Source organism: Leptodactylus fuscus, chromosome 11 (assembly GCF_031893055.1).
Source record: "Leptodactylus fuscus isolate aLepFus1 chromosome 11, aLepFus1.hap2, whole genome shotgun sequence".
In the NCBI taxonomy this organism is placed as follows: domain Eukaryota; kingdom Metazoa; phylum Chordata; class Amphibia; order Anura; family Leptodactylidae; genus Leptodactylus; species Leptodactylus fuscus.
The window spans coordinates 80,268,373-80,281,583 of NC_134275.1; the positions used below are offsets into that span (position 1 = coordinate 80,268,373).

The 13,211-nt window shown below is 46.9% G+C and overlaps 1 protein-coding gene across 2 annotated transcripts; it reads right to left on the minus strand.

The window, feature by feature from the left end:
- Nucleotides 1-8,956: 8,956 nt before the first annotated feature.
- On the minus strand, nucleotides 8,957-13,011 carry LOC142185073 (uncharacterized). Of its 2 annotated transcripts, none has more exons than XM_075260325.1 (2): nucleotides 12,923-13,011; nucleotides 8,957-10,310 (listed from the first exon to the last, which is right to left on the minus strand). In XM_075260325.1, the coding sequence occupies exon 2, from the start codon at nucleotides 10,162-10,164 to the stop codon at nucleotides 9,421-9,423; it is 744 nt and encodes a 247-aa protein (XP_075116426.1). In that variant the 5' UTR covers nucleotides 10,165-10,310; nucleotides 12,923-13,011; the 3' UTR covers nucleotides 8,957-9,420. The 2 variants fall into 2 exon arrangements, with proteins under 2 accessions (XP_075116426.1, XP_075116427.1); XM_075260326.1 differs by having other exon boundaries at nucleotides 12,971-13,006.
- Between the last annotated feature and the right edge of the window lie 200 nt (nucleotides 13,012-13,211).

Genomic DNA, 13,211 nt, shown 5'->3' on the forward strand with positions numbered 1-13,211 from the left:
AATGAGTATAAGTCAAAGGAAAGTTGCCTCCGTTTCTTCCAAAAATAATGTTAAAGTGGCGCCATGTAGGAAAATGTCCAAAGAGGCGTCTCCTTGGACAGACCTCTGTGTTCCAGGAACTGCTCAGGGTACCACCAGTGGGGTTGAGCGATCGGGATCGAAAAAGATCTGATCCCGATCAGTGATCGAGCAAATTTCAGGATCGGGATCGGCTGGAAAATGATCGGAAATCGGATTTTGAAATCTCAAGATCAGCTCAACCCTAAAAGTGACTTTTCCCATAGAGAAGCATTAACTGGGGTTGAGGGATCGGGAAAGATCGGAGAAAATTTCACAATCGGGATCGGCTGCAAAATGATCGATTGGATTTTAAAATTGTCTCAAGACCGGCTCAACCCTAACCACCAGTTACACATTGACAGGGGTAGATACAGGATTTTCTGGAGCGGACGTTCCCCCACACAGTATATTACCCTCCAAGCCTCCTCACATTATAAAACCCACAGGTTTCACACCATATAATGGGTTTGCCCCAAGGCCAATCGGTACGGGGTTCAGGAGGTGAATGGTGAGTAGGATGTTCAGTACTTGGAGGACTAGGAGTGACGCCGGGGCATACTCACCTCCTTATAGTGGCAAGTCATGGTCGACCAGGGAGTAGCTTCATATGATAATCACCCCCTTACGGACCCAGTTGGATCACGAGGTGGATTATAGATATACTATAGAAAAAGGTGCAGCGATTACCAAAATAAGAGAATCTAATAACCTATCTAACAAAAAGTTGAATTCTCCGTTTTGATAAAGTGTGAACCCAACCTCTCTGCCATGGTGAACTATTATGACTTCTCTAGGAATAAGACATTACTAGTCGATCACGACGTGATTGTAGAGACGGAATACAAAGAGAACATCACTGAGGAATACGCAGAGATACATTTCAATATTACCCGTAACCTCATCAATGCCGACCAGTCACACTGCAAGGCCGCAGGTAAGAACTGGGGGCGCGCGTACAGTGGGTGTCTAGGGGAGGTCTTCGTATAACCTCCGCTCCTTGTCTTTCTTCCAGCTCAGTTCTGTTTGGATCCGGACTACACGAAAGTGACGATTGTGGAGCCAAACCTAAAACCAGAAGGTAGAATGTCCTGTACAACTGTCCTCCATTCTTGTCCTAAACTTGAGGTGATACATTGTATACAGGAATTCCATCTCCTATAGGCATCTCCAAATTCATTACAGGTCCACATTCTTGTCCATGGGGGGGCACGTATGTATGGTTGACGTTACTAGCCAGTCCATATAGATTTGGTTAAATGGAGGGTGAACTATAGGCTAGCACATATCACAGGGTGGCTTACGTCTCGTATCACCGTCCATGTCTCTACTCTGGCATTGTTTCTCTGTTTTCCAGATTTGTGTCACATTCAGTTTGATCCAGAAATCTCTAAATATTTTTTCCCCTATCGGAACGATACGGGATTATTCTGTGTGAGTGTCTGCGCTCGGGGGTTCAGGACCAGCAAAAACTGCAACTATGGGAAGTGTCTCTTGTCTAGGGCAGGAGCCGCCTGCGTGTAAGTACAACCGTCACATCTTATTCACTTCTACAAGGCCTTAAGGTGCACAGACATCTTAAAGGGAACCCATTATATCACATCAACCCCACCGACAGATAAGATAGGATCTCCAGAATCAAAGTCGTCCACCCTTCTGAATCGCTGCCTCCGCTGCTGTTCATGGGAAAACCCAACTCAGGTCAACCAAACCCACCGATTTTGGCAAGACCAACCAACAATGTAACATGTATGAAATGTTTAGGTGACCTTTGTTGAAGAGAAGGAGACCATCAAGATGTCACCCCTACTCATGTGTAACGGGTGCATTGCTCCGCTATGTCCATCAGCCCCATAGACTTTGATTGAAGGGGCAGTGCACACTCACATCCAACCATTGCTCCTTTTTGGGAACATGGGACCCCCTTATCATGATCATGGGACCTGTAGCGATCAGATATCATATGTCCCATAGGTGACCCTGCAATGTTCTTGGCTGTCCCTTACCTAGTTGCTAATAGTTGCAAATTTGCCCGTTCAGGCCTAAGTTTTTGGAAGCAATCCTAGCAAATTTTGGCAATTTTACCAATGTTGGTAAGTATGTGATACAACAGTCTGTAGATACCCCATGTGACAGTCATAGATCTCCATCATCCAAAATCTGATTTTACATTTTGGATGGGAATTCATGTGTCATAACCGATTACCATCACCCATAGGCGACGCCATGTTGTTCTACCTACAGGTGCCCGGACACAGCAGACTTCTGGTACCTGGGACAGAATTGTGACGTTCGGATAAGCAGACCGGGTGTGATCGGAGGAGTCTGCCTCCTACTGCTGTTGCTCCTCCTCCTAATAGCCTTATATACCCTTTTCTATAGGGAACGCAAGTAAGTGATTCACCATATACTGAGCAAACCCAAGGCCAGGACTACAGGGCGACTTTGGCTGTCACAGTGCAATTCCTTTACTAAAGTGCATGCATGCATTCACAACTCCCAAGAGTGCTGCAACTGTGACTTCTAGCCACAAAAAGATCAAGCAGTCCTGAATTTTTTATGACTAGAAGTCACAGTTGCACCTACAAGATCTTAGTAGGATCTTAATGCACCTACTTACATTAGTGATGGAGTCGCAGACCAAGATGGCGATCTTTGGTCACACAATGGAAGTCACAGACAACTAGTCCAATCCAATTAAATGGCATTTTATATGGTATGGGTAGGGTTTCCAATGAAAGAAAGCGGTCCTTGCAGTCAGCTGACCATCAGGACTTGGTTGTTGACTCCCTTGGGATGACCTAACCAGTATAGGGCACTAGTAGGAGTCCAGGAGGTCCTCACTGGTTTGGGACTCCCATTAATAATCTTGTATTGGACACTTTTAGGAAACAGTCATATGGACTTCTGGATTCACAGAACGATACAGACTGGTCTACTACTGAAGAATATCACGTGATCGACCCAGACCATCCAGGGAGGTGAGAAGAACCAAAGCTGTTAGGACAGTGCATGTGATGGCGTCCGGCCACTATATACGGGACAGAGCGTTCTGCTTCCAACACTATTTTGCATATAGGATGGGAACTAGAAACGGCTCCATACACCTGATCAGTCTCGGGACCGGATGTCAGACCCACCACGATCCGGTGTTTATGGCCTACCCTGAGGATAGGCTACAACAGGGGTAGGGAACCTTCGGCTCTCCAGCTGCTGTGAAACTACAACTCCCAGCATGCTCCATTCACTTCCATGGGAGTTCCAAGAACAGCAGAGCCAGTATGCATTCTGGGAGTTGTAGTTTTGCAACAGCTGGAGAGCCGTACGTTCCCTACCCCTGGGCTACAACAACCTTAACCACAAATCCCTTTAAGATTATACAGCATGCTTTATAAAAGGGATAGCCTCTTATGTTGCAGGGTTAATGTGGGCCACCAGGAAAGGGGGTCTGGATGTGATTTGAGCCCCTGCGTCCTTTATCCCTCTGTATTGCCCCTTTCTACGTGTTACACTTGACATTATTAGCATGTAAAAGACGCCATTTTATTCTTTCCTATAGTTTCAGAAGTTTGCCGGTGGAGGATGAACCAACGACCGCACAACCCTCACACTATGGAGACGGAAACAAATACGTTACCACTGCCCAGGATGAAGCAATAATTCAATTAATAACCTCTTACACCCCCCTCCCTTCTCCATAGACTTCTATGTATTCGCTGGATACAGATAGGACTCAATGTAAACAAACGGTCTGAGTGAAGATGAGGAGGAGCAGAGCAGCCTCATAGGTGGTGAAGGAAACAGATCTCCTTAATAAGATATATTACAACGTTTCTTATATTCACCTGGACTATTCATGTATGAACAGTGGTTTGATCATTGAAGGTCACGGTAATGTCAATAAAGATTTTCTTAATCTCATGTCCACATTGCAAATTTTTATCAGTGTGGAAATTGATATGATGGATTTCCTGTGCAAATTTCACCTATGTCAGTGAGATGCGTGAACGCGCAACAGAATCCATATTTGCAGAAGATCCACAGCATACACCATTATGTGTCCATGTGGCCTCGAGATAAGTGAGCCGAGGAGTATACCGTGCAACAAAGAGAGGGCTCGAGTCGAGATCTCAGGCCAAAGTAATATGCTTGTGTAGAGGCCAGAAGCGGGAGTAGGAAGAATGTCCGTAGGAAAGCCTGTAGTTGGTTATACTCCAGCCAGGACAAGGGTAAGGCCCGGGTTGGAATCGCGCATATAATCTAAAGAGGGGAGGGACGAGACACCAGCAATGTCACACAACGGAACGCCGATCACGACCGTCCATCATGGAAATGTGGAAACGGAACAACCCGGCGGAAACAGTGTGTTAATGAAGAGCAGGCTCAGAGGTCCCCGTATGCTAGTTACAGAGTCCCAGACGGGCAGAGAGGAACGTGTGGTTAACATGTCTTGGGCAAAAGTGGGCAGGGATCCAAGGTGGGTTTTAAGTAAGTCAGTCTCCATGGCCATCCATTGTTTATCCACTCCTCTATCGCCAATTGGAAATACGCAGTAAAACCACAGATTTATAGTATAGATAGGAAGGGTGCCAAACTTCAGACGACTGCGCACCGAGCCCCACACAAAACTAATACAAGTTAACTAACCGGTGAAAGAAGGAGCGCGGGAGTCGACCAGGTATGGCCTCAAACATGTACAAGAGACCGGGGATGATAGCCATGTTCAAGGTGTTAATACGTCCAAACCAAGACAAGCCCAAGGCGCCCTAAGACCTCGGGTCCACCGCAGTATGTTCTAGTAAGGGGAGTAACGATAAATTGTAACGATAAAGACAAGATGGGTCCACAGCGATCCGAATACCCAGGTATCTGATCTAGGAAATTGGGCCGCTACTGTAGGATTGGGGGTCATTGAGGGCCGCGATTTAAGAGAGATTAACTTTAAATTTGCTAAAGTGGCCGAAGAGTCTAAACTCTTATAAGATGGACGGGAAGGAAACTCGAGGCCGAGTGACGTAGAGGAGCAGGTCGTCAATATATAATGCCGTCTTAACCTGTCTATCTCCCATCTGAAGACAGTGTACACTAGGGAACACCCACAGGGCCACAGCAAGGTGCGCCATCACCGATGCATACAGGAGACACGGATGACTATTATACAAAGTGTCAGGACATTCCCTTCCCCCACAGAAAAGTTGGTTAGCCCTGCCAATATGAACAAGAAATGCAGCTGCACGTTGGTGTGGCTGCCATCCAATTGTGCAAACAAAAATTTGCAAGAGCACTCGAGCATTACTACAAATACCTACCGTATATAAGGATACATGAAAATGAGGTTCTTGGTGCTTTACATTTTGATCAAACTGTAACTATAAGCCCAGCTGCCAGGTCACAGCTAGGGAAAGATCAGATCCTGATCGGCGATTCAGCAAATTTCACAATCGGGATCGGCTGCAAAATGATAGAAAATCGGATTTTAAAAAACGATCCTGAAATCTCAAGATCGGCTCAACCCTAGTCACCGCGACTTCTGTTTATGCATCCGTACCTACAGTAGGTATGCGCAGTTGGTGCACGAAGAGGGCCGCTGCAACATTTGTGAGCAGCAATGGGCACCTGCATCTCTTATTCCCATTTTTTGGCCACGCTGACCAACTCTTCTGTGGTTGTGGCCCAGTAGAGGTGAGGGATGGTATGACTATTTTTATGTCTCCGCACCTTCCCTGGGTCTCCGATTCTTATATTCTGGGGCATGAAGAGACCCCACAGTATAACACCACCACTTCCATCTAGTGGCCGCCCCACTGGTCCTCACCTGCTGGGGTAAGCCATTGGTGCCTGCACATTTCATGAAAAGAATGGTTGGTGACCGTGGTCATGTTTACATCATCTCCCGAAAATTGCCCACAACTTTAAGACCACCCCTCACCCATAAAGTCCTACCCATAGCCTAATAGATGGAACAGTCATACGGATGAATAAAAAAATTAAAAAAAATTCCAAAAACAGACTCAGTCATTCATTTCTGAACCGATTAAACTTTAATACTGGGTATAAAGGGCTGGCACTTTCCATAGGAGAGAGACAACAACAAGTAGACTTTAATGATACAACTTCACGGGTAATGGTATATGACCATAGCACCAACGTTTAAAACCCCGCCCCCTGCAGGGCACAATGATACTGTGACTAGAACATCAGCACGACCATGCAGTATAATGTAATATATATATATCTATATGTCAATACTTCAGTGTAAGAACTAGATCAAAAGTCACTTGTAACAATGTAAAGGAACACTCCGGGATAAAGAGGATCTATCCAGCCTTGTGCAGAACCTCGGGGGCGGAGCTTCACTCAGAAATATAACAGCACCAAAGAGAGAACCCATGGGTCATGCTCCGCCCCCGAGGACCAACCTTTGGCAATAACACAGTAGATTAGTTTCCCACTGAGCGCCCCTTTAACACTCAATAAATATTCCGATGTATCATAAAAACATCTTCAGGATTCACAGTAAAGATTCAATGAGAACATTTCTCATTTGAATAATAAAAAAATCTACAGTAATAAGTCCTTGAGTCGTCCTCCATTGTCGTTGACAAGATCACATGTAGTGTATCGCCTATATGTGTTTACTGATTAAAACCGGATACTGACAAATATAATTTTTTCACATTTTTTAAGATTTTTATAGGATTCCGGGGCGGCCATCTTGCCTGAGCTGCTCCTCTGCTCTGCTAACAGCATTCAGAGTTCTGCTTTACAGCAGCCACATGGACCATAGGAGCCTATAGACTGGAGAGAACGCATTGACCTTTACGGGTGAGTGTAGTGAGCATGCTCTGTGACACGTGCGGAGGTCACTGTACAGGGAGGGGGGAGTATATGAGCTATTCTACCCCCACCGACATCCATTTATCTTTTTGTATCAGTTTAGCTGGATCGGGGCTTGTTTTTTGTGGGATGAATATAAAAAATATATTTGAATACATATGTATCTTTTTTGGAGGGCGTGGGTGGAAAAACAGTAACGCTGCATTTTTTTTGGGGGGGGGGGGAGTTTAGCTTAATTTTTATTTGTACTTTATTACTTTTGCATAACTAGCTTAAAAGGGCATTAGTGTATCTGGAACAGACATAGATTCTCTATTGACCTTGTTTTTTGCAGGACGAGTCGTCATTTTCATTGGTACCGTTTTTGAGATGGCTGAAAAAAACCTGTAATTTTGGATAAGAGGGCGATTTTTTTTTTTTTTTTTGGTCACATTTGGAAAAGGGTTTATTTTCGAGCCATTGTTGGGAGTCTGTGAGCTGGGCCCTACTGATCCTGGGGCGGGGGACGGTGACATAATATGGTTGAAATGGCCTTCAGGTTCATCCAAGGTCATAGCGAAAGGGAAGAGTGAAGGAAATTATATAGGCAGCAATGCTAGTTTGCTGTAAGAAGCTGTTAACCATTACGAGCAGTCCTTACAGTATACAACCAGCTGTTGGGGTAGGCTATCCCACAGGTTCACAGTCCTTACAGTATAGAACCAGCTCCTATGGTAGGCTATTCCACAGGTTCACAGACCTTAGAGTATAGAACTATGTCCTGGGTAGGCTATTCCACAGGTTCACAGACCTTACAGTATAGAACCAGCTCCTATGGTAGGCTATTCCACAGGTTCACAGTCCTTACAGTATAGAACCAGGTCCTGGGTAGGCTATTCCACAGGTTTACAGTCCTCACAGTATAGAACCAGGTCCTGGGTAGGCTATTCAACAGATTACCAATCCTTACAGTGAAGAAGCCTTGTCGGCTCTTCAGATTAAATCTTTTTTCCTCCAGGTGGAGGGAGTACCTCCTTGTTTTTTGAGGGCATTTTACACGCAACAGCTTTTCTCCATATTTCTAGTATGGGCCATCTATATAGATTTATCATATCTCCCCTTAAATCCTTCTTCTCCAGACTAAACAGATGTAACTCCTTTAGTCTCTCCTCATAAACGAGGTCCTTCGGGCCCCTTATGAGTTTTGTGGCCCACCCACCTGACATTAGGGAGTCTAGTTCGCTTATCAGGCACCAAAACTAACTGCAGTGCATCACATAATCTTCTCTGGTTGCATCTAGAATGGATTGGTTTCTATCAGGGGTGTGCGTGTCCAGATTTATACCCCTGAGAAAGCCAATAGTTAGTGGCGAAACGCACGGGGTTTCCGAGCCAGCGCGTTTCTTGGGCCTTTGCACTATTTGAGTATCATTAGCTATATGCATTTTTTTTTTAGATTGTGCCGTCCCCATTATGGTGTACTATGGATACATGTAATAGACCATCTAACCAGATTTAGTGTCCGCTGAATCTTATTTTGGATTCTCCTGGGGTTAGAGGTCACCCTTAGTTTGGATTGACCCTGTACGTGTACGGGTATAATTAGTTATAGTCCCTATTTATGTTATTAGTGTCAGTAACGATTATTTGCTGTTTTGTTGCAGTTCCTTGTTCATGATACTTTGTTGCATTAGCTGCACCCTCGTTCCTCCCGTATATTTTTGTAGTGCCCGCTCTTTTTGTTTGTGGCGCTCTTTTTGTTATAATAATATAATAATAATAATAAATGTGGCGCTCTTTTTGTTATAATAATATAATAATAATAATAATAATAATAATAATAATAATAATAAATGTGGCGCTCTTTTTGTTTGTGGCGCTGCCTTGGATCCCAGAGCAGCCGTATGGTCTGACACGCTCACATCCAGATCCTGGGAATTTTGGGGCGTTTCATTATTATAGAGGCCAACTATGCCTCTCCTATAGGCTGCCCTAACCTGCCGATTTGTGCACGCAGCAGGTGGTGCCTCATACTAACAGTGCCAGGACGTAGCGCCACCTACTGGATCCAGGTAACACGTGATTTTACCCTTTCCATACTAGCATCTACCATAGTATATTAAGGGTAATATGGAGTGGGTAGAAGTGGTGAAAGGTCCTCTTTAAGGGGACGGTTGTCTAACTTGGGGGTATTCACTATAAAAAAAAATAGACAATATAGGGCGACCTAATACCGTACAAGCACATGAATGGGCCATAGCGATCTTGTAACGATCCCTTTACACCGAGGCCTGTAACTATGACTAAGGGGCATCTTCTTCGTCTTGACAGATTCCTCAGTGCCTCTCGACAGTCTGACAACCTATTGGAGCAGAGGAGTCAGGTGACGGGCGCATCATTCTACCGTATATAGGTGGCAGTTTTCACCCTAGTAGATTTAGGTGAGGAATCTATACGACAGCTATACAGTCCTGACAGCTTGACATAAGATGACGACTCGAGGGGGATCTACTCTTTACCAATCCGCCTTAATCTTAGGCCACCGGATCACCAGTCGTCGGAATCGTCCGTGGTCCCGGAAGACTCGGGGTCCCCTTGGACTCTCTTGCTAGTATGGAGTCTGCAGTGTGTATCCAGAGTAAATTTCCTATTGAAGGATTTCCCGCACTTCTCACATTTATAGGGTCTCTCTCCCGTGTGTATCCTCAAGTGCCGCACCAGGTGGGTTCTCCGACCAAAGGCTTTGGAGCACTCAGTGCATTTGTGCGGCTTATCGCCGGTGTGAGTTTGTTGATGTCTCTTTAGACTCGATGAGTGGGTAAAACTCCGGGCACACACGGGGCACATGTACGGTTTCACCCCCGTGTGGCTTCTCTGATGGGACGCGAGGTGGGACTGGTGCACGAAGGTCTTGTCGCACTCCGAACACTTGAAGGGCTTCTCGCCGGTGTGGATTCTCTGGTGGATATCCAGCTCTACCTGATCGCGGAAGCCTTTGTAACACTCCCGACATTTGTAGAGACTCTGGCCGGAGTGGTTGTTCTTGTGTCTATTGAAATGGCCGATGTGCTTGAAGGTCTTCCCACACAAGGTGCAGCCGTAGCGAATCTCTCCATTGTCATCCTCGATAAACTCGGGATGGGCGTCCATGTAAGCGGCGGCCTCGTCTATGCTATCATTCCCAGCTTCGGAGTAATCGGTGATGTCTACCTGCTGCTCGCAGTGCTCAACCCTCTTACCGCCCAGATTCTGGATATCGTCAGCCATAGTTAGATCCTTCTCCAACTCCATAGTATATCGGGTAAGAGAGGACAAGTTTCGGCCAAATCGTGAGAATCTCCCGGGGTCGAGCCAGTTGGATGACTGACGTATATTGGTGGTCCAGGTTGTGTCTGGAGAGCTGCCCAGTACTGTTACTTATTTGTAGGGGGTCACACCTGTATACAGTATAGAAAGGGGAAGTTAGAAGGAGAAAAATACATTTTCAATCTTAAAGGGGTTGTCCAGGTTTAGAAATATAGGTCTGCTCCCAGTAACAGCACCCCACTGGTCTAGTGGTTCTGTCTGGTATTGCAGTTCATGACTATTGAAGTAAATAGGGCTGAGCTGTATTATTATTACAGCACAACCTATAGACAGGTGAGGTGCTGCTTTAAGAAGGAAACCATATACTTGAGATTTAGGACAACTGTAATGTCTATTACCTATTACCTGACCAAGTTCATTATTACACTGCAGCCCAAAGTGTTTCATCACATTGCAGCCCTGACCTGGCATGTTATTACCCTACAGGCCCAACCTCACATATCATTACATTGCAATGCTCACTTATTACCCTGCAGCCTTGTCCTGTTATATTACCCCCTGCAGCCTTGTCCTGATATATTACCCCCTGCAGCCCTGTCCTGATATATTATTCCCCTGCAGCCCTGTCCTGATATATTATTCCCCTGCAGCCCTGTCCTGATATATTATTACACTGCAGCCCTGTCCTGATCTATTACCCCCTGCAGCCCTGTCCTGATATATTACCCCCTGCAGCCCTGTCCTGATATATTATTCCCCTGCAGCCCTGTCCTGATCTATTACCCCCTGCAGCCCTGTCCTGATATATTACCCCCTGCAGCCCTGTCCTGATATAGTATTCCCCTGCAGCCCTGTTCTGATATATTATCCCCCTGCAGCCCTGTCCTGATATATTATTCTCTTGCAGCCCTGTCCTGATATATTACCCCCTGCAGCCTTGTCCTGATATTTTACCCCCTACAGCCCTGTCCTGATATATTATTCCCCTGCAACCTTGTCCTAATATATTATCCCCCTGCAGCCCTGTCCTGATCTATTACCCCCTGTAGCCCTGTCCTGTTATATTATTCCTCTGCAGCTCTGTCTTGATATATTACCCCCTGCAGCCCTGTCCTGATATATTACCCCCTGCAGCCCTGTCCTGATATATTACCCCCTGCAGCCTTGTCATGATCTATCACCCCCTGCAGCCCTGTCCTGTTATATTACCCCCTGCAGCCCTGTCCTGATATATTACCCCCTGAAGCCCTGTCCTGTTATATTACCCCCTGCAGCCCTGTCCTGTTATATTATTCCTCTGCAGCCCTGTCCTGATATAATACCCCCTGCAGCCCTGTCCTGATATAATATCCCCTGCAGCCTTGTCATGATCTATTACCCCCTGCAGCCCTGTCCTGATATATTATCCCCTGCAGCCCTGTCCTGATCTATTACCCCCTGCAGCCCTGTCCTGATATATTATCCCCCTGCAGCCCTGTCCTGATATATTATCCCCCTGCAGCCCTGTCCTGATATAATACCCCCTGCAGCCCTGTCCTGATATATTACCCCCTGCAGCCCTGTCCTGATATAATACCCCCTGCAGCCTTGTCATGATCTATTACCCCCTGCAGCCCTGTCCTGATATATTATCCCCCTGCCCTCATATATTACGCTCTTGCAGCCCTGTCCTGATATAATACCCCCTGCAGCCCTATCCTGATATATTACCCCCTGCAGCCCTGTCCTGATATATTACCCCCTGCAGCCCTGTCCTGATATATTACCCCCTGCAGCCCTGTCCTGATATATTACCCCCTGCAGCCCTGTCCTGATATATTATCACCCTGCAGCCCTGTCCTGATCTATTACCCCCTGCAGCCCTGCCCTGATCTATTACCCCCTGCAGCCCTGCCCTGATCTATTACCCCCTGCAGCCCTGCCCTGATCTATTACCCCCTGCAGCCCTGTCCTGATATATTACCCCCTGCAGCCCTGTCCTGATCTATTACCCCCTGCAGCCCTGTCCAGATATATTACCCCCTGCAGCCCTGTCCTGATCTATTACCCCCTGCAGCCCTGTCCTGATCTATTACCCCCTGCAGCCCTGTCCTGATCTATTACCCCCTGCAGCCCTGTCCTGATCTATTACCCCCTGCAGCCCTGTCCTGATCTATTACTCCCTGCAGCCCTGTCCTGATCTATTACCCCCTGTAGCCCTGTCCTCTTATATTACCCCCTGCAGCCCTGTCCTGTTATATTACCCCCTGCAGCCCTGTCCTCTTATATTACCCCCTGCAGCCCTGTCCTCTTATATTACCCCCTGCAGCCCTGTCCTCTTATATTACCCCCTGCAGCCCTGTCCTCTTATATTACCCCCTGCAGCCCTGTCCTCTTATATTACCCCCTGCAGCCCTGTCCTGATCTATTACCCCCTGTAGCCCTGTCCTCTTATATTACCCCCTGCAGCCCTGTCCTCTTATATTACCCCCTGCAGCCCTGTCCTGTTATATTACCCCCTGCAGCCCTGTCCTGATCTATTACCCCCTGCAGCCCTGTCCTCTTATATTACCCCCTGCAGCCCTGTCCTCTTATATTACCCCCTGCAGCCCTGTCCTGATCTATTACCCCCTGCAGCCCTGTCCTGATCTATTACCCCCTGCAGCCCTGTCCTGATCTATTACCCCCTGCAGCCCTGTCCTGATCTATTACCCCCTGCAGCCCTGTCCTGTTATCACATCTTGCTGCCCTCGGATACTGTTACCTGCTCTGCCCCTGCAGTTACACCAGCAGGGCTGCACACGGTTCGCACCATGATGTCGCGTCTCCTCCTCCTCCTCCGTCCGCTCCTCCGCTCTCACTCCGATACCCACAGGTCATGTGACCGCACAGCATCCTAGCAAAAGCCTAGGCCCGTACTGGATTGTGATTGGTGGAGAGAACCTTGACGCCACGCCCACAAATAGCTCTCCGGCTTCTCTATGAGGGGAAGAGGCGGAGCGTTCCAAGCCTCGGTTTCAAATGAGCACAGAAGACTTCTGATTGGTGGATTC

Excerpts from the sequence above, each read along its gene's own strand:
- LOC142185073 (XM_075260325.1), bottom strand. The coding sequence starts at position 10,164 with ATGGAGTTGGAGAAGGATCTAACTATGGCTGACGATATCCAGAATCTG.